The following is a 26,236-nucleotide window of genomic DNA, read 5'->3' as shown; positions in this document are numbered from 1 at the left end:
GCTGCCATGAGGATCAAATGAGTTATTTATAAAGCACTTTGCCAAATTTAAGGTACTACGTAAATGCTAGCGATTATCATCAATATCGTCATCAATTTATAAGACTTTGGAGATGGTGGATCACTAAAATCTGGTAATGCTACATAACAGCCACCTTCCACACATCCTTTCTCCTGCTTCCCATACTTGTAAAACTCCAGGAATGGATTCCTGGTGGCTTAGTAAGATATCCAGATTCAATTCAATTCAACACTATTCGTCAAGCACAGAGCACACATGGCTACTTACATGAGTAGGAGTCACCAACTATGATCCTACAAGACACAGCTCTGGTATCTGTCCTGCCACCACATCCTAAGGTCCTCAGGGTCTCACCATGTGCCACTCCCCTTTGCTCTCTAGTTTCCAGGGCACTATTAATGGTGAAGCTTGAGTACCCCTTGATCTTGCCATTGAACCTGCTGCTACACCATTAGGGCTCCTAGGTCTTTCAATCCACTCTGCAGCTGAACGCTTATATGTGTTAGACTCTAATTAGAGTGTGAGCCCCTCAAAGTATTTCTACACATCTATTTGAACTCCAAGAGCTTACCACATAGTAAATACTTAATAAATCTTCATTCATTCAAGTACCTACCTATGAATCTAAGCTGGCTAAAGCCATATAATATAATCCAAGCTTCCTAAAGACACATGAAAACATGTTCCTAATTACTGATCGTTAGAGAAATGCAAATTAAAGCTCTCACACCCATCAGATGGAGAAATTTGACAAAGAGGGAAAATGACAAATGTTGAGTCTGTGGAGGGGAATGGTATACAGAATGGTATACAGGTTGTTTTTTTCTCCTGGTGGGCAGTAGGCACAGGAGGTCAAGATTGCTTGGTGAGGGGCAGAGAGAGAGAGGACGCAGTATGACTATACAGTAAAGCTAACTTTTTTTTCATTTTTGAAATGTGGACTTCTCCCAGACTTCTTTACAAAAAGCCAAATTCGCATAAGATAATTTATTGGAGATCTTACTGAGGCATTTTTGGTGGAGCTGTGGCTTGGTCTAGCCATTTTGGAAAGCAATTTAGAATTATGGTCACAATGTTTCTCAACTGTGCATACCCTCTGACTCAGGTGAATGAGGAAAAGAATGAGGAAAAATCCTATTCATACAGAAATATTTATAGTAGTTTTTTTTGTGGTAGAATAGAACTGAAAACTACATAGCTACCCATCAATCAGAGAACGGTCAAGGAGATTATGGTATATTAATGTAATAGAAGACTGCTATTGTGCCACCATAGAGCATACCATTCTGGGCCTAGAATCAGGAAGACTCATTTTCCTAAATTCAAATCTGACCTGAGACACTTACAGCTGTGTGACCTTGGGCATGTCACTTAACCCTGCTTGCCTTGGTTCCTTGCCTCTAAAAATGAGCTAAAAAAGAAAATGGCAAACTACTCCAGGATCTTTGCTAAAAATACAAAAACTAAAACCCAAATAGAGTAACAGTGACTCAGCCATGGCCGAAATAATTCAACAGCAACAAATTGTGCCACAAGAAATGAGGAAGGGAAGCATTTCAGAAAAACACAAAAAGACTTGTATGAAGTGGTATAGAGTAAGTGAGTAGGAGCAGGAAGTTAAATTATACTGTAACAATATTGTTGAAATGAACAGTTTTGAAAGACTTAAAGAACTTTAAATCAACTCAATGGCCAGCTAAGATTCCAGAATATCAATGGTGAAGAATGCTACCTACCTTCTAAGGAGGTGAGGGGCTAATAAACAGAAAGAGAAATACGATTTGGGCACAGCCAATGTGGGAATTGGTTTTGCTTGCTTATACATACTAGTGACAAGGTTTTGCTTTCCTATATATGTGTGTGTGGGGGGGGGGTGTTGAGAGGGGGTAAAAAAAGGGGAAAATAAATACTGGTTCATTAAAAAATAAAATAAAATCCACTTTTAAAAAAGACACTTAATTTCTGGGGATATAGTAATTAACAGTAGTATGGGCAGCTTGGTGCGATAGAAATAGCAGTGAATTTGGAGTTAGGATCTTGCCTCTGCAAGTCACTTAAACTTCCTGAGCTTCTGTAAAATGGGGTATAACTACCTATGGTACTTAGCATGCAAGGTTGTTGCGAAGACCAAATAAGATACTGAAAGTAAATCACGCTGTACGCTAAAGTTTTCCTATTAATGTGAGCTATTTACCATGGTTAATTTATACAATCCTGTCTAGAGAACTAAATTATCTCTCTAATATAAGAAATCTGTGTTTGGTGTCTGGGTATGAATTATGGTGAGTTTTAAGGGCCTCCAGAAAAGAAGGGGAATTGCCCCTCCCCATGCCATAACATTCCAAGCATTCTCCTCTTTACCTCCTTCCTAAACTCAGCCCCAGTTCAGGCTGTTAGCAAGAAATGTCAGAGACAAACCCAGCAAGCAAACAGCAACCTACTGTCCTTAGGTTCTTTTTCCCTCTCGGCTTCATTATAGGACTGTTGTCTGTGAGTATCAAGTGGAACGGATGGTTTCTGACATTCCCTACTGGGGTGCCTGGGTTATGTGGGTACATCATTAAGATTCTTTGGATAAGGATAAAATTATACTGTACAGACTACAAAAGGCATTTTGAACTTCCAAACTGAACTAACAGTAGGTTTCTAGGAGGTTAAATCTCTGTAAAGCTCTATGCTGTAGTCTCTAATGCACAATCAATTCATGTCTACATTTCTGGGGAAGTGGGGGGCCACTGAACCACATTGAAATTGAGCTGTTCCTGTGCCCTGGAGGCTTTCTGGATAGCACTCATTCCCACTGAGCAAGAGTCTCTGCATGTTAAATATAGCCATGCTTGGAAGGATTTTCATAAAAACAAGTTGAAGCAAAAGTCTGTGGAGGTGAGATCTGGGATTGGCTTCTGGCAACTCCTATTCTCCATCCCGCTTGGTGGCATAACACCAGGTAGATTCACATATAGAAAAGTGGAGAGGGTCAGAGAAAGCCACCAGAGGAAGAGACTGTTGACAGAAGAAAACAACCACTGGAACTGATAGACTGATATCTTGCTGGCCACTGAATGTCTGATGACTTTGGAGGAATCTTTAAAACTATTTTTCTGAAAAAATCCACTGAGCTACAAAGCACTCCAGACAACCAAAGGAGAAGTGAATACCTGCAAGCAGTTGGTGAGCCTGGCATGGTTTGGGTCTTAGACCTGGGTTTCTATAGCTGCTAATACTGTGGGCATTGATGGAGCCAAACCCTTGTTCACATTTCACCCACCCCTGTGAGAAAAACCAGCCAGGTACAGCAACTGCTTTTATAAGCTCTGCCATCTCCTCATGGAATATCTCTGCCCCATGGTTTTGTTCCTAAAATCAATCTTGTGCTGTCAATTAGTTTTAGAGGGTGGAAAGCACCTCTCTGACACAAAGAGTTCCTTATAAAACAAATTTCAGGGTTATACAGATATGGTGAGAAGAGAGGTATTTTTCTCATTTTCTTTTTTTCCCTTCTTTCCTACTTTTTTCTTTCTTCTTTCTTCCTTCCTTCCTTCCTTCCCTTCCTTCCTTCTTTCCTTCCTTCCTTCCTTCCTTCCTTCTCTTTCTTTCTTTCTTTCTTTCTTTCTTTCTTTCTTTCTTTCTTTCTTTCTTTCTTTCTCTCTCTCTTTCTTTTTCTAGAATAGAAGGTATCCTTTTAACCTATAGCTCTCTCATTTCCTTCTACCTCCTTCCCCTCTGCAGCAAGCACTGTGTTCAATCTAGCTTATGCTGCTGAGTTATGGGCTCTCTGATTTCACAGAAGGGCATTAGACCTGTCAGGACTTGGTGACTGTGGGACTTAATCCCCAGTGTATTCAGGACTAGCAGATTTTGTCTTGAGAGGAGAAGGCTCAAGGAGCGACATAATAATGGTTTAGACCTTGAAGAGCTGTAATATGGAAGAAGGCTTATTCTGCTTATAAAATGGAAGAGACATTCTGATTGGTCCTAGAAGATGGAACAGGGAGTAAAGAGAGGAAAGATCCAAGGGGAAAATTAGGACATGAAAGGATACTATAATAACTAGAACCAACTGTAATAAATAGAACAAAATGGAAGAGGCTACCTTGGGAAAGAGTGGATCCTTTCTCAATGGAAATATTTAAGCATAGACTGGACAACTTGTTGAGTATATTGTATTGAGGGTCCTTTTTTGGGGGGTAAGGAATCCCTTCCACCTCTCTAATTCTTCTTCTTGTGATTCTGGGTTAGTCCCTTCACTATTTTGTGCTTCAATTCTTTAAAATGGGTGTAAGAATGCCCATTTTACTAGTCTCAGGGAAAAGTACTTTGAAAAGTTAGAAGTATTATAAAAGTACGGGATATTTATTATAAAGTTGGTATCAAACTGAGAAAAGTTAAATGTATTTTGAATAAATGTTCACAATTATACATTGTATATGCACCGTTTGCATATAAAGTGTCCCAAAAGTCTAAGTTCAGCTTAAACTATTAACTATGTGAAAAGAGTCATAGATCAACAATATATTTTTAACTGGTAGAAAAATGATAGTTATGGTTTGCAACAATCTGCAAATCAACAATTCATGAAGTGACTAGTAAGAAAAAAGCATCAAGCAAATCACATAAGAATTTGTGATTAGGAAAAATAATCCCCCTAAATGGGTGAACATTATTAAATTATTCTTTACCTTAATCAAAAGTGAATCTCAAAATAGTGGAATTTCTCTACCAAAGTCTTCCTTTGATTCCTTGTCTTGGCATGGAGGTTCTGGAAGGCTATTCTGCTAGAGTGTGAGCTTTGGCAGACTCTGTCCAACATGCCATACCAACTCTGGTTTGGAGGCTCTTGGTATCCTGCCCTCAGGCTACCTCCAAGGCTTATGGTTATTCTTTATGCTCCAAGCAAACTGAACTAGTCACTTTTTCTTGTTTTGAATATGGTGGTTACCTTTCATGTTGTGAATGCCCTTATTCTTTTTCACTTCTGTCAGTATCTTTAACTTCCTTCAAAGCTGAATTTAATTGCCACATCCTACAAAAGACAGCTCCTTAATCTTCTTTTTTCCCATTTTCCCCCCATTTTCCCATTTACACCAGTCTTTGATGGAGTAGTGGCCTTTCTCTTCGCCAAGGCTAAGTAAGGCCTCTACTTACGCCCTTGATCCCTTCCCATCATGGTTACTCTGGCAGATTGTCCCACAATCTTCTCCCTTTTCTCTCTAATCTTCAATCTCTCCTGGCTCTTTTCCTGATATTTATAAATATGGCCAAGTCTCTCCCATCTTTAAACAACCTTCACTTGACCCTGCCTCACCTGACACTTGACCTCAAGCTAATCTCTCTCTCTCTCTCTCTCTCTCTCTCTCTCTCTCTCTCTCTCTCTCTATATATATATATATATATATATATATATATATATATATGTATGTATGTATGTATATATGTATGTATATAAAACAACGATATATTCTATATCATTCCTCCCTTTAGTCAAACTCTTAGAAAAAGCAATTTACACTCATTACCTCTACTTCCTTTTCCCTCACTCATTGTTCAGACTGGAAAGGTTTTCTTCAAAGTTGCCCATGATCTCTTAAAATACCAAATCCAATGGAATGCTTCCAAGCATTATTCTTTTCTGTAGTACTTAGCAATGTTGATTACCTTTTCTGATTGAAAATTCTTTCCTCTCTGCATTTTCTGACATGACTCTCCTGTTTGACTACTCCTTCTCTGTTTCCTTTTGCTTACTCTTGTTCATGTTTCACTGTCTAATAGTGGATGTCTCCCATGGATCTATCTTCGACACATTTCATTTCTCTGTACTATACATTCCTTTCTCTTTTTGTGATTTCATCAGCTCAGATGGAATTATGATCACCACGTAGATGACTCCACGACACACATGTGTATGTACATCATAATATTAATCCGAGATTACTTAGGGATTTTAAAATTTGTTAATGGACCAGGGAGAAGAGAATTTTCAACACAGCATAAATGTATTTAAAGCACACTATGGGCAAGCAGGTGCACACACACACAGATACGTGTATGTATGCATGCATACATATGTATATGTGTATGTGTTTTGCATATATCTAAATCTCCAGACCTTTCTTTCATGAGTTCCAGTTTCATCTTGTTAATTGCCTATTGGACATTTCCAACCGGCCATCCCATAGGCATCTCAAACTCAACATGTTCAAAATCAAACAAACTATTTTTTTCCCTTGAAATCTACCTCTCTTCCTCACTTCTCTATTTGTGCCAAGGCACCATTATCCTTCCAATCTAGGTTTGCCATCGTGAAGTCATCCCTGACTCTTGCCTCTTTCTGACTCTCCATAGCCAAGTTTGCCAAGTTTATTGACTCAGCTTCTCAAGTATCTTTTGATTTTGTCCCCCAGTCTCCACTCACACAACAACTACCCTAGATCTGGCTCCTCTGCCCTCTCAGAGGACAACTGCAATAAGCTCCTAATTGGTCTCTTCCCCTCTGGTCACTTCCCATTCTATTGCACCATCCTCCCAGACGCCCAAAGTGATATTTCTAAGGGTCTAACAATGTCTTTCTTCTCATTCAGAAGCTCCAATAGTACTGTTCCTTCCAGAATAAAATACAGCCTCTTTGTGACAATCACAATCTTGTTATTATCTACCTTTCAGACTTATCGAACTTACTAATTGGTATTCCTTGTTTAGGACTTTATTTCCAGCCTCCCCTATGAGTGTGGAAAGTACATGCTCATCCCCTACATCTCTTAGAATACTTAGCTTTCCTTCAAAGCTTAGCTCAAGAACCATCTATTACAGAGGGCTTCTTCTAGCTATTTCTATTCCTCCAAATTTAGGTTTATTTTTCCTATATTATATTTACTACTATGTGCATATGTTCTTTCCCCTAAAAGAATATGAGTTCCTAGAAAGCAGGGACTGTTTCAATGCTTGTCTTCATATCCCTTAGTTTGGTACCTGGTACACAGCAGATGCTTAGTAAAAGCTTGTTGATTGAGAATAAGGCCTTTGAAGAGGAACCCAGTGATGCTTTAATTGTGTTATCACAGCACTAGTGAAATACAGGAAGTTCCACCGTCAACTAGTGATGAGACTGCTTGGCTTCAGGGTGATGTGTTTTTTGGGGCAACAACAACTTTCAAAAGTCATTCATTATGTCACAGAGAGGTTGTGTTTTCTGTCAGTTTGAAGAGTAAGCCACACACGAAATGACAGACCTCCAAATATTGAACATAGCATTACTGGCATTGCCAATAATCACATAATGCAGGCTCTTTAGCACAGTCAATTGCACTCAGTATTGAATGACATTTACAGTCAATTTACATGCTATGGTCATCCAAGACCAAGATGTTCCTATAGTCATTACATCACTTCTCCCCTAAGCAAAGAATTTATAATATTTTAGAATATTGGCTTACCCTCTACTGTCATCACCGATAGTCAACACTTTGAGCCTTTCTGATTAATTAAACCTTTTCTTATATCCTCTCCCCTTCAAATACCTCACTGCAATATACAATTTCTACACAAGTAATCCTGGGCAAGGCAGATTAGCCCTGTGGAATATAGGAAAAACAGGATAAAGAAGAATCCTTGCATTCCCTATTCAGAAAGGAGGAAAAAAAAAAAGTGAGGGGGGGAAGGAAAGAGGAGAAAAAAATAAAAAAAAATCAAAGGAAAGAATAAATAAAATACAGAGAAAGGAAGAATCAAAATAGAAATAAAAGGGAGAAAAGGGAAAAGGGAAAGAAGGGAAAATAAGACAAAAAAGTAGTGGAAAATAGAAAAAGGATGAAAAAAAGAGGAGAAAAGAGGGAATGAACCAGCTGAATAACCAGAATCAGTCCCAGTCTATTTAAATAATGCTGGACTAGGCAGATTAGTCCTATGGTAAAAACAGGGCAAAGAAGCATCTTACTTGGCAAACCCCATGGTCCAGGAAGGAGAAAATTCACAGACAAAGACTGGATTAATAGTTTCAAGCCTTTCTTACATGGGTATCTTTTGAAGGGGGAGAATATTATACATTCCTCATGATTCAACATAAATAAGCATCATCTGGAAATTCAAAAGAATAACTTTCTCACAGTCTAATCATTAACTTTCCTGTCAAAGGCCACTCTAAAAAAGATGGCTCAGTTTTCATGATAAGGGTTTAGTTTATTATAGAATTTGGGGACTTCAGTGTTATTTAGAGACAGGCAGTGAGGAGAATGGTGAATGACTTTACAGATTTCTAGTTCATACTATTCCTTTATCAGCTGTATGAGTATGCTCTAGGCTAAGAGCACTGGATTTTGAGCCAGGAGAGACCTGAGTTCAAACCGCAGCTTTGGCACTTAATAGCTGTGTAACTGCGCACAATTCTTTAAATTTTTCTGAGCTTTAATTTCCTGGAAGCAATACTACTTGGCTTATTCTACCTGCCTCTCAGGGTTGTTGGGCAGAAAGCAGTTTGCCAACCCTAAAGCACCATATCATTATAGGTTATCATCATTATCATTATTTTCATAGTCTAATGACAGGGTAGCCGGTACAGTCTGGTCCTGAAGAGGTAAGCAAACAACTCATCAAAACCTGAAACCCTCCAGAATCCTGGATGACCCTTATGCAGCAAAGGACAATGATGAAGAAAAGTAAATGAAATATGTATCCTTGATATGAATCGGTCATTTGCTGCTTAGCTTGAACAAATGGAGATTAAATTGGGGGATAGCATACATACATACTCTATGTTTTTAACAAATCAAGATCAATACTAGATGAACACTGAGACAGGTGTATATTTCAACCTTTTCAATGACTGTCTCTCAATGATCCTGTAAATAAAAAAGGCCACACTGCCCTTCGTGTGCTCAAAAGAAAAACAAATACAAAATACACACAGGTAAAGAACAACACAGTGAGCGTAAGCTCATTCCTGACACTTACCTAGAGATCTCTCCTTTGTCTGGTTGGTTGACCTCACCACTGGAAGGCTTGCCCGTGTACGGCTCCCTCTGGAAAAAGGAGTCGGTGACTCTCCCTCTGACATGGCTTCCAAAGAATCAGCAGATGCCTCTGACAGATGCTCAGCCTGGTCTCCCAAATTGGGTGGTTGAGGGCTTTGAGAAAGCTTTGGGCTTCTGGTCTGCAAAAGACATTAAAAGGAGGGAAGAGAAAGCATGGAATTCTATTATTACACTTGTAAATATTTTCAATACTATCAAGATTGGGCAATCTGCAAAATCAATTTGGGGGGAGAGGGTTAGGACTGTGGTTGGGGGGAGAAAAGTCCATCAAAAATTTTGAATTTAGAAATCTGAATGGCTTTGTGCGGTCAAGGTGACTGCTATGAAAGTTATTTTTAAAAACATATTGTCCCTGGGTATGCCATTAGGATTTTTATTGCTATACTTCTACCGCACAAATTTCATTTCTAACAAGGACCCGAGGCTAAGACATATTATAGGAGAGATGTATGGCAATCCATTCCCTATGACTTGAACTGTTAACAGGTGTTATAGCAGTAGACATAAATGTGCACAGACACGTGTCTTTAACAGGGAAGGGAAGACGCTTCTATGGCTAAGCTGTAACATTCTATTTCTAAGTCTTTCACTGAGATTATTCTGAAAATCAGTAAGGCAGGTGTGAAAAACAGTGGCACAGTTGGGCAGGGATTTAGTTTTGGTGGTTGAAATCCCCTAAGATATTTTAAAAATCTCCATTATTTCTTACCTACCTTGTCAATCAACAGAGAGGCTCCACAAATAGATACGGCCACGTTGGAGCTGATTCTCAATTTTAATGATGTCTATTGCACAGGGATTGGGTAAAAATGGGAAGAATCAATCAAATTGCTGCCCACATGAGCCCGATCAATAGAGCTCAATCTAGTTCAATGTACTCAGTACCTACAAACTACTACACAGAGTACAGAAGAAATGGAATACATTAACCCCTACCCTCTGGGAATTTCCAAAGTAGTCAAAGAGATAAGACAAATGAGCCACATGCAAACAATGCTAGCTAGGATATAGTTAAATAGCCCATGAACTGGGTGCTCTTCATTACTTTAGTGAATTTGTGATTTCACAGATGTGAGTATTCCTTCCATCAACAGAAACTGCAACACATTCATTCATTCATTCACACCTTCTCATCTTATATAACTCCTGTTCTTGTGCTTCTATAAAACCTCCACAGGGGTTGTAGCTAATGTACCCAGTACCTCCTTCTAGACAGCTTAGCACAATGTGGGTACCTCAGGAATGCATGAGTTGTCCATCTCTTACCCTTTATTTAAAAAATTCAAAATTTGTTGGCTTACGATGATCCATTCTGAAATCTAACCCAAATTCTAAAGTTTTCCAAGCAAACAAAACCAAGTTCAGTTCATAAATTTATCATGAATATAAATTACAAAGAACAAACAAGAAATAAGTTCAGGTGGATAGATCATAAATGCTCCTATACATATCAGCACTTAATAGTTGGCTAAACTTTCATCTGTCATGTCTGTTTAACTGAACTGAATTGGCTATAGACAGGGCATCTTTGGCCCTTTCTTCACATTAATCCAAGATGAAAAGTAATATAGTATATTTCCCTTTCCTCAAAGGAAAGAAGGCTACATGGTACCTGACTGCTTCCATTCTTGGCAGATGGAAAGATCTGAGTAAGTTGGATAACGACTCAGCTAGGAAAATGTAGATGTTATATCCGTCATGTAGGACATAAGCTCCTTGAGAGCAGGGACAATTTTGGTACTTCTTTCCCACCCCCTCAATCCATCTTGCATGGAAACACTCTACTCAAGCAATTTACCCTCTATAACTTGCAAAATTGCTTGAAACACTGTGAGCTTAAATTGACATGGCCAGGGTTATCCTGGACAAAGGACTTCCCAACTCCGAGTCTGTTCTCCCTCCAAAATGTTGTGGAAGTGAATGTTGAAAACTAAAATAAATAAATAAATTTTTAAAAAGAAAAGAAAAAAAAAGAAAATGTTTAACTGACATTCAGTTAATTCCAGAGTGGTAGAAATCCTGACTGGTCAATACTTGAGGTAACCCATGCAATTATTCCTTTGTCCTTGGATTATAATTGTTTACTGCTTGAACCAAATAGCTGGTTATGACTAAATCATAACCTTTTTCTGAAATCTGTTTGGGTTGTATGAACTTGGCCCCAGTATTACAAGAGAAATACTATTTTGTCAGGAAAAGCAACCCTAAAGATCTTACAGGTAGTTGGAGATGACTTTATACTTTCCTTGGAATGAACTGCCTAGTTTCTGAAGAGGTATAGTAGACTAAACTAGAAAAAAAGGACGTTTGGAAGAGAACACCTTTGCGCCTGATTCTAAAAAGATGCATCCGGACAAGCCAAGTAGCCAAGAAATGATACATCTCTGCCACTGTCCTCACTGCCTGTCTCTAAACCATATAGAGGTTCACAAATTCTATCACAGACAAAAAAGGACAAGTTTTTGGACGTTTCTTTCCTACTATTAAAAAAAACTTTAAAAAAAATAAAAAAAATTAAAACTAAAGAAATAAAAAAACTAACCCCTGAAGAGATAAATTGAAATCAAACATCTTTGTTGTCCAGATCCATGCCTGAGGCAGACATATGTTTAAAAAAAAAAGTTCCTAGAAAGAGGCAAAATGCTTTCTTTCTTCTTTATCCATAGTCTCTTCAAAATATGAACATCAGCTCTTTCCCTTCTGTAATTCCCATGTTTGAAACTTTCACTGAAAACTCATTGCCTTTTATTGTCATGTGTTAGAAAACTCCTCACATGCTAAATTCAGTGTCCTCTAGTCTCATCTCCATTTACTGTCAAAGAGTCCTTTAGGTTCAGAGAAAGGACAGACTTTCTCGCAAATACCATTGTCAAATGTACTAATATTTTAGATATGAAAATAATCAATTAGCTAGTTATTTATTGCATCCATCCTGTATTCAGGAGTATGATAGATACGACCTGGGGTCGGTGGGACCAGAAAAGAAAGGTAAGTCATCAACTCTGCCTGCTAATGGTCTGGGTGGGAAGAGGATGCCGGGAAAAACAGATGAGCAACAGTTGAAGGGCAATTAAATGTTAACTGTGTGATACTGACTATAGAATACAACAGGAAGAAGAATCTGCCCCAGAAGAATGGACAGGATTTGATTTGGAGAGCAAAAGGGCAGGCTGGAGAATGATCCTGGGTAAAGAAAACTAAAATTAATAACAGTAAGGAATGTTTTACAGAGTGTTTTCCAGACAGAAGCTGCATGATAGAATGGAAGGGATGCTAGAGCTGGTGTTAGAGGACCCAGGCTCAAATCTCAGCTCCAACATTAGCTACTCGTGTGAGGTTGGATAAATAACCTCTCAGAGTCCCAGTTTCCTCTTCTGTAAAGAACTTAATCTCAAAGGGTTGGACCAGATGAACTTAAAAGGTCACTTCATTTCTAAATCTAAGTTCCTAGAATCCTCACAATAATTCTGAGATTTTTACTATAAGAATTAGTTCCCTATTTAGTTATGAGGAAATGGATTAAATGACTTGACCAAGGTCATACAATTTAGTAAGCTGTGGAAGAAGGATTCCAGCTCAGGTCCTGCACTCATGCTGATTCTCTGTTGTGATTTGTGAACAGTCACCCACATTTCCTCCTTTGGCCTCCTGGGCATAACAAAGTGCAAATCAGGGGTCCTGTTAGTAGCCTTAAAACAGATCTTCCTTATGCAGATATTAACCAGTTAATAAACATATATGAATAACAAACACATAATAATATGACAGTAAACATATGTATGTATATATATACACACACATATATTTATATGTGTGTATATATATATATACACATATTATATATTTATATTTAGCACTTGCCATGTGCCAGGCACCATGAGACCTTTCTAGCTATCTGGCAATTCATAGTTTATCAAACACTTATGCCTGTGTTAATTCAATGTGTCTACATAAGAATTCTGTGGGTGTACGGTCATTTTATAAATGATTCTCATTCAACTAAAAGGGACTTCTCAATATTTTCAAAAGTATTGCATTTGAACCCCTGCTTTTTTCTCAATTACTTTGCAACAAATGATAGGTAAAGTGCTTTCCAAACCCTAAAGCGTTATGTACATGTTAGTTTTTATTCTAATTCTGGGCATTCCCTCTGACTATATCTCACATGCCCTGGGATGCTCTCCCTGTTCACCCCTCTTTATCTACTGGTTTCCATGTCTTCCTTAAAGTCTCAACTAAAATCCCATCTTCTACTGGAAGCCTTTCTCAACTCTTGATTCTACTGCTTTCCTTGTAATTTTTCCTGTTTATCTTGCATGTGGCTTGATTGGACGTGTATTTTTGTTTGTGGTCTCTCATTAGATTATGAGCTCCTTGAAGGCAAGGTCTTTTTTGACTCTTTGTATTCTCAGGGCTTAGCATAGTGCCTGGCACCAAATAGGTGATTAATCAATGCTTATTAACTGACTGTATTTATTTTGTCTTTGTTCCATATGTATGCACACATATATTTATTCGGTATATACTTTCATATTTATGCATATATAAATATATATGCATATGTATACTTATATATATATACATATACATACACATATAGTTGTCTCTGTCCACTAGAATGCTCCTTGAAGTCAGGGATTATTATATTTTTTTTGCCTTTCTAACTTGTAAACTTGAACTAAATTGCTAAGCATTCAAATACAAATACAGGGAGAAATATAGATGACACATAAAAGGGAACTGAATAACTGGGGGGTTAGGGGATAGGGTGGAGTGAAAGCCTGAGGACATTGAAAAGAAAGTCCAGGAGACCCAGGAAGTCAGCCTGGAGAGAAAGAACCACATGGCTGGTCTGCACCTCCTAGAAAGAGAAATTTGGAGAGGTCAGCCAATCACAGGGAGAGGTACGGGATGAGGCATGGAGGTGGAGAGAAGCTCTTCCAATTGTGAAGTCCAGAGGTGAAGTAAACTTTCAGAGTGAAGATGTTTCTGGAGCATTATAGAGAAAGTCTGGGAGAGTCAGGAGTACAGCTGGGAGAAGAGTGAAGTCTCACAGCTTAGGGTCAGGGATGGGGTTCAAAGGCAGCAGCACTCTTAGCATTATATTGTACTGCCCCTCCTGCTGAAGTGAGCCAGGCATAACATCCAAAGAGATTTAAATGTTTAACATAACTTTTTCCAACAAGGCAGCACCAACAGCACAGACCATACCATAATAAGCCCCAAGGGCGGAACCTCAGATGCATGGATAACTATCACCTTCATTAGTTGACTTGACAGCTTTAATACCTCCCAATGGCCAGTTATGCCCAATTGCTCTTCTTTTATAATATGAGCAACCCCTAATGAGAAAGCCAACTTCTCTAGGGCTTTTCACTCGAAAAAATGTTAATAATGCCTGATATTGGCCATCACTCTCTAGTTAAAAGATTCTGAAATGCTCAGTTTTCCCAGGAATGAAAGGCAAGAGGCTGTAGTCTTAGCCAAAGCGAGGAGTCTCTTTGAAGTCTTTCTGATAAGATCTTTTCTCCCAGTAGTAAAACATATAATGGAAAGAGTATGCATAGTGCTTTAGTTTTTAAAATACTAGGAAAAAATTTAAAGCCCCCAATACAAAAACATAAATATCTTCCTGAAGAGGAGGAATAAAAGAGAAGAGGGAAAAAGGAGAAGGGGGAGAAGAAGCAAAAGAAGGTAAAAGGAAGAGAAAAAAGAGGAGGGAAAGAGAAGGAAAGGGAAAGAAGATGTGAAGTTAGGGTAGGGGGAAGGAAGGGAAAGGGATGTGTAGGGAAGGAGAACAGAAAGGGGAAAGAGAGTCTAAGAATTCCAGAGTGAGCAATTTATTTGAGAGTAGACCTGTATTGGCAGATATAGGAATCTACTTAACAAGGTTAGGATCTTTCTATCTCTAGATCCTAAGATCATTCAGCAGAGCATCTCTCAAGAGGGAACTTCTGAGTAATGGAGGTATGAAATGCCCAGACCTGGCCACTGGCCACACAGACTCACAATGGGGTTTGGTGTGATCCTAGCTATTAGCATCCTATGTAAAGCTGGGTTGGGCTGGAGAGGGATGGCAAACAGAAACAAGGTGCTACCAGGGTGCGCCATCTTTGGGCTGGCTAAGCTGCTTGTGGTCTGGGGCAGGCAGGGGAGGCCCGGTGGGAGCTACTTCTTTAATTCAGGTCTACGCTGAATTCCAACTCTACCTGTGAGATCTCAGGCAAGTCAAATACTCTCTGGGCCCCAGTACCTCATGTAAAATGAAGGAACTGAAACAGCCCCCAAGGTCCCTTCCAGTTTTGAATTTATGATCCCATTATCATAAATTACAGAAAGATTTGGCAAGCCTGACCATTTCTTCCACTTGCTGTTAATTTTCCATCCTCTAAAACACATTATCACCAATGCAGGCAGAGTTTATGGAGAAACCTCCCTTCTTCTCCAAGTATGTTTTATGGAGGACAACAACACACTAGGGATAGTATCACCTAAAGACCACAGAAGACTTTGGTCTAACGTGAAAAAGAACAGTGAATTGGGTGTCTAGGGATCTGAGTTCTAGTGTTATCTCTGCTACCACCGAATTGGATGGCTTTGGACAAATCTCTTTACATCTCCTGGGGCCAATTTTCTCACCTATAAAATGACAGCCAGAGTAGAGGATTCATTCCTGTTCACAGGAATGGACCTCCTACCAATGCCTCTTAGCACCTGTGAGATTCTGGGAAAGTCACTTGAACTCTCTAGATCTCATTTTTCTCACTTATAAAATGAGAAGGTTATATTAGATGATTTTTAAATTTCCTTCCAAGTCAAGATCTCTCATCCCATGATCCCTATAACTACAAAACATTCCCTCTCCTACAAAAAAGGCTAAAGTTTAATATGCTTCTGAGGTTATGATTTGGGAAGGAATGGCTCTCTCAAAAGTATTTGTCCCATAAAACCTGCAGTATAGAAACACATAGCTAATGCATGAGATCTTGTTTCAGAAAAGGAAGGAGTACAGCCAGGATTTGGAGCCAGAATTACAGAACCTCAAAATGGGGCACCCTCAAAGATTACTTGTCTAACTTTTCCCTAAAACATGAATTCCTCTGATAGTTGAGAACCTGCCTGTTCAGGTATCCATGGAAAACATCATAAGTTACCATCTGATATGCAAATTAGCTTCTAGCTATTCAGAATGCAGGCATGGGGTATGATAACTCACCCTTGCAAATTCAGTTGCAGTCAGAGCAGTAGGTCCAAGGACCTTTCTGTGAGCCGTGTGGTGGGACTTAAAGGGCTGACTTTCTCTGTGTTAATCAAATAGTACTCCCTTGATTCAAAACAGACTTGTCCCTTGCAAACTTTCAAACTGAGCCTTCTGAGCCTGAAATAGAGCAGGCATGATGAAGTCTCTCCTCAAGGAGAAAAGACTGAGCATGGGGCACTCTGAACATCTAACCTGCCCAGAATAGAAAGAGTTGGAAGGATTTTAAGGCAAAAGTCTTCTGAAGACATTTCCTATTGGTTCTGCACTCTCTTTTTCCTTCCCCATGACTAGAATACAGAGGCTTTTAGACTCTGATCTCTTCTCTCTGATGGACAATGGAGCAAAAGACTCTTTCCTCTTTTTTCTGATAGGCAGAAGAATGTCCAACAACCATTCTCAGTCTTCTCTCTCCCTCCCATCTCTTTGACCCTGCCAGTCATTCTGTTGCCCACTGCTGAAAAAGTTTCCTCAGTGGAAAGTTACCTCCTATGAGCAGATCTGAGGGACTGTGGTCTTATCATTTTTTTTGGACAAGGATATAGGCCTAAATTTTTAAAATCTCTCTCTACCACTTCTAGCCTCAGAAAATCTTGGTACAAGACCACGGATAGTAGCTCCCTGGAAGACCAAATTCTCTAGTACTCAAAATAGATAACTGGCAGGAATAACTGGATATGTTCATGAATGTGACAGCATCCTTGTTAAGTGGCATCCAGGTACTGCTTGAACACCTCAAAGGCCAAAGAACTCATCTTCCAAAGCCATTAACCCTGCCCTTGGATGGTCCTAATTGTGAGAAAGTTCTTTCTTATATATAGCTTATTACATAATTCATCTTCTAAGACAATTAACCCTACCTTTGCATGGTTCTAATTGGTATATAGGAGATAGGTTTTATTTTTCCTCTTATGGAATATTCTCAATTAGCATGATATTAGGGATTTAAAACTAGAAGGGAAGAAAGATGCAGTTACATAATTTAGCCATCTTAATTAACTAATTTCTATTTCAATCCTTAACATGAAAACAGAGGTGGCATGGCATAGTAAACTGAGAGCTGGTCTTGGAATCAGGATGCTCTGCGTTCAAATTCTATGCCAGACTATGAGTTTGGACAAGGCAAGTGACCTCTTTGTGTCCATATGCAAGTCTTTAAACCTATAAGCTATTACCAATCTGCATTGGTACAGGAAGTTTCCTCAGTAGGAAGAACACACCAATGAAATTGCAAACTGAGACCTATCCCCTCAAAAAAAAAGAATCTGTAAATCCCCCTTCTATTTGAGACCCCTGGACCAGGAAAATAAAGCTCCCAAATAGGACTTAGGTAGTAATGGTGTTAAAGAACAAAAGGTCATCAACTGGGGCATATCAGTCATTTCAATTTACTCTTTATTTCGACAAAACCACCATTGCTTTAATGAGGTTTCACTTTGTCTCAGGTCCCCTTTCATATGATGCCAAGATTTCTGTAAATGCAGGATTACTGAATTACGATGAAACTTTCCCTATGTGCCGATGAAGTCAAAATGACTCACTCTTTATGCTCATTAAGTTTATGTGGTTGGTATAAACATGATGTTCAAACATAATACTTTACCTAGACTCAGCTTACTTTTTATGCCTCCCCAATACAGCTGTTAATTCTGAGACCAGTCAAAATTCCGATTTAAAACCAAGAGAAACTTGTGAGCTATCAACAAATCTAGGTAAAGATTAGAGAGGTACAGGCTAGTCTTGCCCCTGAGGACTACAGTAGATGTTTAGTCCATGACTACCCTGTATTTGAAGTCTTTTCAGCCTGGGAGGGCTTGTTAGAGCTTATGCTCCAGTGTCATAACTATCAAAACCCAAAGTTACTTCTATGATATAATGAGGCATTGGAATAATTTCCATGGCAGTCTTGTTCTTACAGGAAGATAGATGCTAAATAAATGTTTGTTGATTGATTTATGATGCTGATGTGGATCATGGGTAGATGTGGAGTTAAGAAGACAGAAACAGCTATGAAGAAGAACAAATGGGCCTGTGCTGTGAATAGATGAAAACCTTGGATATCAGGCACTATTAGGTCCTGTTGTTTGGAGATCAACCAAATCAACAAGCATGTATGAAATACCTTCTACATGTCAGGAATGGAGATACTATAACGTAAACAAATAGTTCCCACCCTTCAAAGAGCTAAGAAGATTGGAGATCAATCAGTTAACAAGAGTTTATCAAAACAAGCAGTATGTGGATACTGCTTGCATACCTGTTGAGCTCATTTAAGAATCAAGAATTTGGGGGCCAGTGCAGCCCTACAAAGGGGTAGAAGCCCTGGAAAGGGAGAGCGAGAGGGATGGTAACATCATTTGATACCTATTGGTGGTGTGATGGTGTCACACTTGAATACTGAACCAGCACAAAGATCCTAGATCCAGTCTTTCCACTAAAAATGGAAGGCTAAGAAAGTAATACGGAAAGGTATCTTAAACCAGCCAAAAAGAAGATGTAAATGAAATCAAGAGATGGGATAAAACAGATGTTTGGGGCTGTGAAATCCTCTAAGAAAAGATTTCCCATTCATGAGTCCTACTGTGATGCCTTACAGTTTGCAAAGGTGACCTGGGCTCCCCTAAGCTATGTTAACAGAATGCAAGGTGTAGAAAGTCTTTCTAAGGAAGAAAGGTTTTGAATATGAGCCCAACAACAGACTGTTTATCTGTAATCTAAGAACCAGCCTAACTCTTTGGATGGGCTTATCATCAAGTTGGGCAAGGGATAATGAATGTTTTGGTCACAAAAATGGACAGACCTACTAAGTCATAAAGAAGTTCTCATATGCTTTGGGAGAGGGAATACCTATCCTCATGAAATGATTGCTGACACCTCTGTAGTGCTTTGAAATTTGCAAAACACTTTGCACACATTACCTCATTTTACCCTGAAAACAGCATGCAAAAGTGCTGTAATTTTCTATCATTTTATAAAGGAGGAAAATGAGGCACAGAGAAGTATCAGCAACTTATGTAAGATCACCTAGACAGGATATTTTAGGGACAGAACTAGAACCCAGGCCTTTCTTGATGTTAAGTCCAATAGTCTACTCACTGTGCTATGCTTCCTATATCACATTTTCTTCAAGAAAGTTGAGGTCAAAGAAAAGGTTAACAGCTTGATTTTTAGTCAAAAGGCCTCTGAAATATAAAGATATAACTGCCTACGACAAAATGCCACTGTGTGCTGAGATAACTCTAGGCACAATGCTGGGAAATGGAAGGAACAAGTGAATAAAAAATGACATTGATGATAAAAACCAGGTGTGTCTGACGAGGTCCAAAGACTACTCAATTCCCCCAAGGTGTGAGTCTTTTTGCTGCCTGTCACTTTGTATTTATATTTACAAATCCCACATTTGAGAGTAAGTAATGGTAGATATGCAGAGTCAATTTCAGAGTCAGGATGACCTGGGCTCAAGTCTTAATTCTGCTATATTCTGACTGTATGACCCTGTTCGGTAAAGTGATTATTTAAGTTTAAAAGTTGTAGGACAGGTAGAGGAGACTTGCCTCGATGGAAATTCCCAATACTGATAAAATGACAAGTGTACCCCCACCCCCCAAAAAAGATTGTTGTTGTTCAGTCATGACTGACTCTTCATGATGTCATTTTGGTTTTTTTCTTTTAAAAAAATTATTTATAGTTTTCAACATTCATTTCCACAAGATTACGAGTTCCAAATTTTCTTCCCCCCTTCTCCCCTCCCTCCACCCCAAGAGGGGTGCATTCTGTGCATTCTGATTACTCTGTTCCTTAATCTGCCCACCCTTCTATCATACCCCTCCGTTCCCTTATCCCCATCTTCTCTCTTTTCTTGTAGGGCAAGATACATTTCTATACCCTATTACCTGTATTTCTTATTTCCCAGTTGCAAGAAAAAACAATTCTCAACATTCGGTCCAAAAACTTTGAGTTCCAACTACTCTCCCTTCCTACCTCCCCACCCATCCCCACTGAGAAGGCAAGAAATTCAATATACATGTGCAGTTATGCAAAAGACTTCCATTATAGTCATGTTGTAAAAGATTAACTATATTTCCCTCCATCTTATCCTGCCCCCCCATTTATTCTATTCTCTCTTTTGACCTTGTCCTTTCCCAAAAGTGTTTACTTCTAATTACTCCTCCTCCCATTTGCCCTCCCTTCTATCACCCCCCCCACCTCACTTATCTCCTTCTCCTCTACTTTCCTCTAGTGTAAGTTGGATTTTCATACCAAATTGAGTGTGCATGTTATTCCCTCCTTAAGCCAAATATGATAGGAGGAAGCTTCACTTTTTCTCTCTCACCTCCCCCCTTGTCCCCTCCATTGAAAAAGCTTTTTCTTGACTCTTTTATGAGAGATAATTTGCCCATTTCATTTCTCCCTTTCACCTCCCAATATATTCCTCTCTCACCCCTTAATTTTATTTTTTAGATAACATCCCTTCCTATTCAACTCATCCTGTGCCCTCTGTGTGTGTAGATATATAGATATACCTATATCTATATATCTACACACACACACACATTTATATATAATCCCTTCAACTACGCAAATACTGAGAAAAGTTTCAAGAGTTACAAATATGATCTTTCCATGTAGGAATGTAAACAGTTCAGCTTTAGTAAGTCACTTATGAGTTCTCTTTCCTTTTTTCCTTTTCATGCATCTCTTGATTCTTACGTTTGAAAGTCAAATTTTCTAGTCAGCTCTGGTCTTTTCATCAAGAATGCTTGCAAGTCCTCTGTTTCCTTGAATGACCATTTATTCCCCTGAAGTATTATACTCAGTTTTGTGGGTAGGTGATTCTTGGTTTTAGTCCTAGTTCCTTTGACTTCTGGGATATCATATTCCAAGCCCTTTGTTTGATCCTTTAATGTAGAAACTGCTAAATCTTGTGTTATCCTGATTGTATTTCCACAATACTCAAATTGTTTCTTTCTGGCTGCTTGCAATATTTTCTCCAACCTGGGAACTCTGGAATTTGGCTACAATATTCCTAGGAGTTTTTCTTTTTGGATCTCTTTCAGGAGGTGACTGGTGGATTCTTTCAATATTTATTTTACCCTCTGGTTCTAGAATATCAGGGCAGTTTTCCTTGATAATTTCATGAAAGATGATGTCTAGGCTCTTTTTTTATCATGGATTTCAGGTAGTCCCATAATTTTTAAATTGTCTCTCCTGGATCTATTTTCCTGATTAGTGGTTTTTCCAATGAAATATTTCACATTGTCTTCTATTTTTTCATTTTTTTGGTTTTGTTTTGTAATTTCTTGGTTCCTCATAAAGTTATTAGCTTCCAACTGCTCCACTCTAATTTTTAAAGAACTATTTTCTTCAGTGAGCTTTTGAACCTCTTTTTCCATTTGGCTAATTCTACTTCTTAAAGCATTCTTCTCCTCACTGGCTTACCAGATCTTTTTTGCGATCTGGGTTAGTCTGTTTTTAAAGGTGTTGTTTTCTTCACCATTTTTTTGGGTCTCATTTAGCAAGCTGTTGACTCACTTTTCATGATTTTCATGCATTGCTCTCATTTCTCTTCCCAATTTTTCCTCCACCTCTCTTACTTGATTTTCAAAATTCTTTCTGAGGGTTTCCATGGCCTGAGACCATTGCATATTTTTTTTTGGAGGTTTTGGATGTAGAAGCCTTGACTTTGATGTCTTCCTGTGGTGGTATGCTTTGTTCTTCCTCATCCAAAAGGATGGAAGAAAATACCTGTTCACCAAGAAAGTAACCATCTATAATCTTATTTTTTTCCCTTTTTTGGGCATTTTCCCAGCCAGTTACTTGACTTTTGAGTTCTTTTTCAAGTGGAGGGTATATTATAGGGACCTGTAAGTTCTCTGTTCTCCCAAGGTGGCAAAATCAAGGGAGAGGAGTTTACTCTTCTCCTGGCCTGTGCTCTTATCTGGAAGCAACCACAAGCTTTTCTGCCCAGAATCTGCAAGTAGAATTCCCTCTGTAGAATCTCCACCAGCTCCACCAAGCCAGCACTCTTCCTCACTCCAGGGCCATCACTCAGAACTGAGATCCAGATCAGCTGCTCAATTCCCCCAGGGTCTTCAGGCCAAGGGCTGCAGAAATGGATGCTGTGCCACGGTGGCTGCTGCCACCCTGGGGCCAAGGCTAGGGCCAGACCCTGCTCCCTTCTCACCCAGGTGAAAGAGCTTTCTCACTGACCTTTGCAGCTGCTGCCTGTGATTCTTCACCCTGAAGCCTGTTCCAGTCCTGTCCCTGCCATGCGACCAGGGCTGGGCTGAGCCATGCTCTGAGCCTGGTGCAATAAACCTTTCCTGTTGGCCCTCCAGGCTATCTTGGGCTAGAAATCTCTTTCACTCTGTTTGTGGCTTCTGCTGCTTTAGAACTTGTTTAGAGTCATTTTTTACAGGTATTTTATGGGCTATGGGAGTAGAGCTAGAGCAGGTCTGTCCTTCTACTCCACCATCTTGGCTCCACCCCTCCCCCATTTTGGGGTTTTCTTGGCAAAGATACTGGAGTGGTTTGCCATTTCCTTCTCCAGCTCATTTTGCAGATGACGAAACTGAGACAAACAGTTTTAAGTGACTTGCCCAGGGTCACACAGCTTGTAATTGTCTGAGGCTGGATTTGAACTCAGGTCTTCCCAACTCCAGGCCTGGTACTATATGTACGTTTCACCTAGCTATATTTAAATAACTGTGAATGTGGGGTTTTTCCCAGGAGGATTTAAGCTTCTTGAAACCAGGGACTATCTCATTTTTGCATATATTTCCCTAGTGATTAGTAGAGTGCCTAATACCTTGAAAGTATTTAACAAATACATGCTGACATGACTCATAACTGGCTATCCCAGTCCTCAATCTCACCAGTAATGGAAGATTTATAAATATAGTACACATTCAAGAATGGTGCCATGTTCTGCATGATTTCTATCACATGCATACCAATGATTTTACCTACAAGAGCAAACAGTATCCACTTAATATTTAAGAGGGGTTTTCAATAGTGATATCAACCTATATGAAACCAATATTCAGCTCTGTAAGAAGTCACTTTTCCCCTTACTCAAGAAGAATAAATTTATTATAAGATGCAATAGGTATTTTTTTATAGACTGAACATATTTTGCTACCTATGCATCCTCTCGTGGAGATAATAAATTGATTAATGAATTTAATTAAATTAATGAAAATATATTTCATTATGAAATTATTTAAAAATGGAATTAATTGTTCAGGTATATTTGTTTCACAAGATACTTGAATGGAATTTTAAAAATAGATTTGTTCCTTTTACTAGTAGCTTCTTTACCTGGCTTTGTTATTTTTCCCAGTAAAGGAGCTCGAGCAGTAGGGAAAGTATAGGGATGATGCCCAAAAACTTGGGTGAAGGGATATATGGGAGGAAAAACAATCAGGTGGCACAATGGGTAAAAGTGTTATCTTGGGAGTCCACATGATATGAGCTCGAATGCCATCTCAGAAATTTGCTAGCTGTGTAACCCTGGCCAAGTCACTTTACCTCTGCCTTCCTAGTTTTCTCATTCATAAAATGAAGATAATAGTAGCACCAACCTCACTTATCATGAGGATCAAATGCATGTAAATTTGATGATGATGAAGATTGCATTCATATAAAAATTTTTTCCTACTTTTGACAGCTGTTTAGCAAGAAGGAGCTTGAAAGGATCAGTGAAGGAAGAAAAGGTATGGGGCTTGTATCATGTGCTCATCTAAGCAAAATGCACATGTGTGGTAGTTCTGAGGAATATGCCTATTTGCAAAGCTATTCCAGTTAGTGATATTCAAACTCACTTTCACATGGAAAAAGCAGTGATGGAGAGAGGGCCCTCAGTTTGGAAGCAGGAGACCTAGGTTTGAAACCTCTCTGCAACTAACTGTGAGATCTTGTGTCACAGGTCAAGGGTTCTTAACTTTGTTTATGGACAACCTGGTGAAACTTTATGTATTCCTTCTCAGAATAAAGTCCTATTGCTTACATTCACAATAAAAGGAAACGGTATATTTCAGTTACAGGTTAGTCAAAATTCAAATGTAATTTTTCCCCATCCAAATTCATGATCCCTCTGATACCTACCCACAGACTCCAGCATCTGTGTACTCCAGGTTAAGAACCTCTATCACAGATTGAGAACTGGAAGCAGTCTATGAGGTCATGTATTCCAACCTTTCCATTTTACAAATGAGGGAACTGAGGCCCAGGGGATAAAGTTACTTGCCCAGGATGTAGTAACAGATTTGGGATTGAGACTCAGATTTTTGTGGTTCTAAACTCATTATTCTTTTCACTGCCTCCTTGAGCAATTCAATTTCCCCTCACAGTTTTGTTTCTTAAAAAATGAAAAGGTTGGCCTTGATCATTGCTCCGAATCTTCTGTACAAATTGGAAGTTTGAAAAGAAAAATTCAGGGAGGGAAATTTGGTCTAGAAAGGCCTGAATACAGGTGCACAAATCATACAATTGATAAAATCTGCCTGGAGTCAATCCTGGGTCTAATCCTTATGGCCTCATGCTCAAACATCCATATACATTTTGTCTGCCAATCAAAAGCCAGACATGGTAGGAGCAGAAAGTTCAGAATTTGGAAAGAGTTTACATTTTCATGGGGAGGGAAAGGGGGTAAGTCTTCATCAATAGAGACAGCATTTAAATATCAATTTACCTTATTCCCAACACAAATAATTCTGGTTTTCTCTTGCCAGGACTCAGGCCTGTAGGTCACTCCCTTGCAGTCTCCTCATCATGATCCCCCAGATGTACTCTAGTCCCAGTGTGCTGCTAGGTGCTGTCTTCTCTCTTTAGAATATAAGCTTCCTGACGGTATGATACGTCCTCTATAGTAGTGTCCCCGAGGCTTAGCACAGTGCCTGACAGTAAATACTTAATATATGTTCTCTCTCGTTATCTCTCTCCCCCTTCCTCTCTCTCTCTTCCCTCCCCCATCTCTCCTCTTTCCCTCCTTCCCTGTCTCTCTCCCTCTCTGTCTCAGTGTCTCTGTCTTTCTTTTTCTCTCTGTCTCTCTGTGTGTCTCTCTCCCTACTAACATAAAAATGGTTGAAGACCAAACTATCTCAAGTCCACCCCAAGTTCAGCCTTCAAAATTAGGTTCTCCTTTCTCTAAAGCTTACTCACACAAAATGGTGGAAAGTGCTCTCTCTAAAACTTATTTTGACGAATTATCTTCCATTAAGTCAAGCTCACAGCCCTTCTCTTCTAGGTTTCCATTTCAACCTCTCCCCACTCTTTCCATCCAAAAATTATCCTAGACATTATTCATGATTTTCACCTGTGAAAACAGAAAGATGTTTGGTCTGGAGTCAAATCAGACGACTCAGCAGCTGAATAAAACACAACTGTGTCTTTTGTTTCCACATTTTTCTTCATGGTGTGAATTATTTCATTATCAGATCAAAAAGAATACGGGAATGGGAGGGGGCTGGTAATTCAAAGCATTCACTTCTCAACAATTTCACATTTGACCAGAGATAGGTACAGGTCATTGTCATCATCATCGTCATCACCACCACCACCACCACCATCACCACCATCATCATCAAGACAAGCAGCTGGACAGGCTGGAGAAAACAGAAAGGGCAGCCACTGTCCCCCAGGCTAGACACCATGCCTTCAGATGCCCCTTCCTAAACCATCCCAACCTCCATGCAGTAGCTATATTCACAAATAAGTGACAGGGGAGCCTAGCCACTGTGGAGGCATGTTCCTTCACTATTGAAACTAGAAGTCCGTGAGCTTCTTCACAATAAATAAATAAAATGACAACATATTTGCCTTTTTCTGGTATCCCCAGGGCCTAACACAGTGCCTAGCACATAGTACGTACTTAATATTGATTGATTGATTGATTGAAGCATAAAGGAAAGGAGAGTGTTTCAAAGTCATTTTC

General features: G+C 39.2%; 1 protein-coding gene across 12 annotated transcripts in view; it reads right to left on the bottom strand.

Annotated features, from left to right (window-relative positions):
* KIAA1217 (KIAA1217 ortholog) overlaps positions 1–26,236 on the bottom strand; it is a 564,412-nt gene that overhangs the window by 177,724 nt on the left and 360,452 nt on the right. For all 12 annotated transcript variants that reach the window (XM_072651714.1, XM_072651715.1, XM_072651718.1 and 9 more), the window contains one exon: positions 8,965–9,163. In XM_072651714.1, the coding sequence (XP_072507815.1) occupies positions 8,965–9,163 (199 nt within the window). The remainder of the gene's footprint in view (positions 1–8,964; positions 9,164–26,236) is intronic.

Source organism: Notamacropus eugenii, chromosome 3, assembly GCF_028372415.1.
Source record: "Notamacropus eugenii isolate mMacEug1 chromosome 3, mMacEug1.pri_v2, whole genome shotgun sequence".
Classification (NCBI taxonomy): Eukaryota; Metazoa; Chordata; class Mammalia; order Diprotodontia; family Macropodidae; genus Notamacropus; species Notamacropus eugenii.
This window is presented reverse-complemented; position numbering and strand designations above follow the sequence as displayed.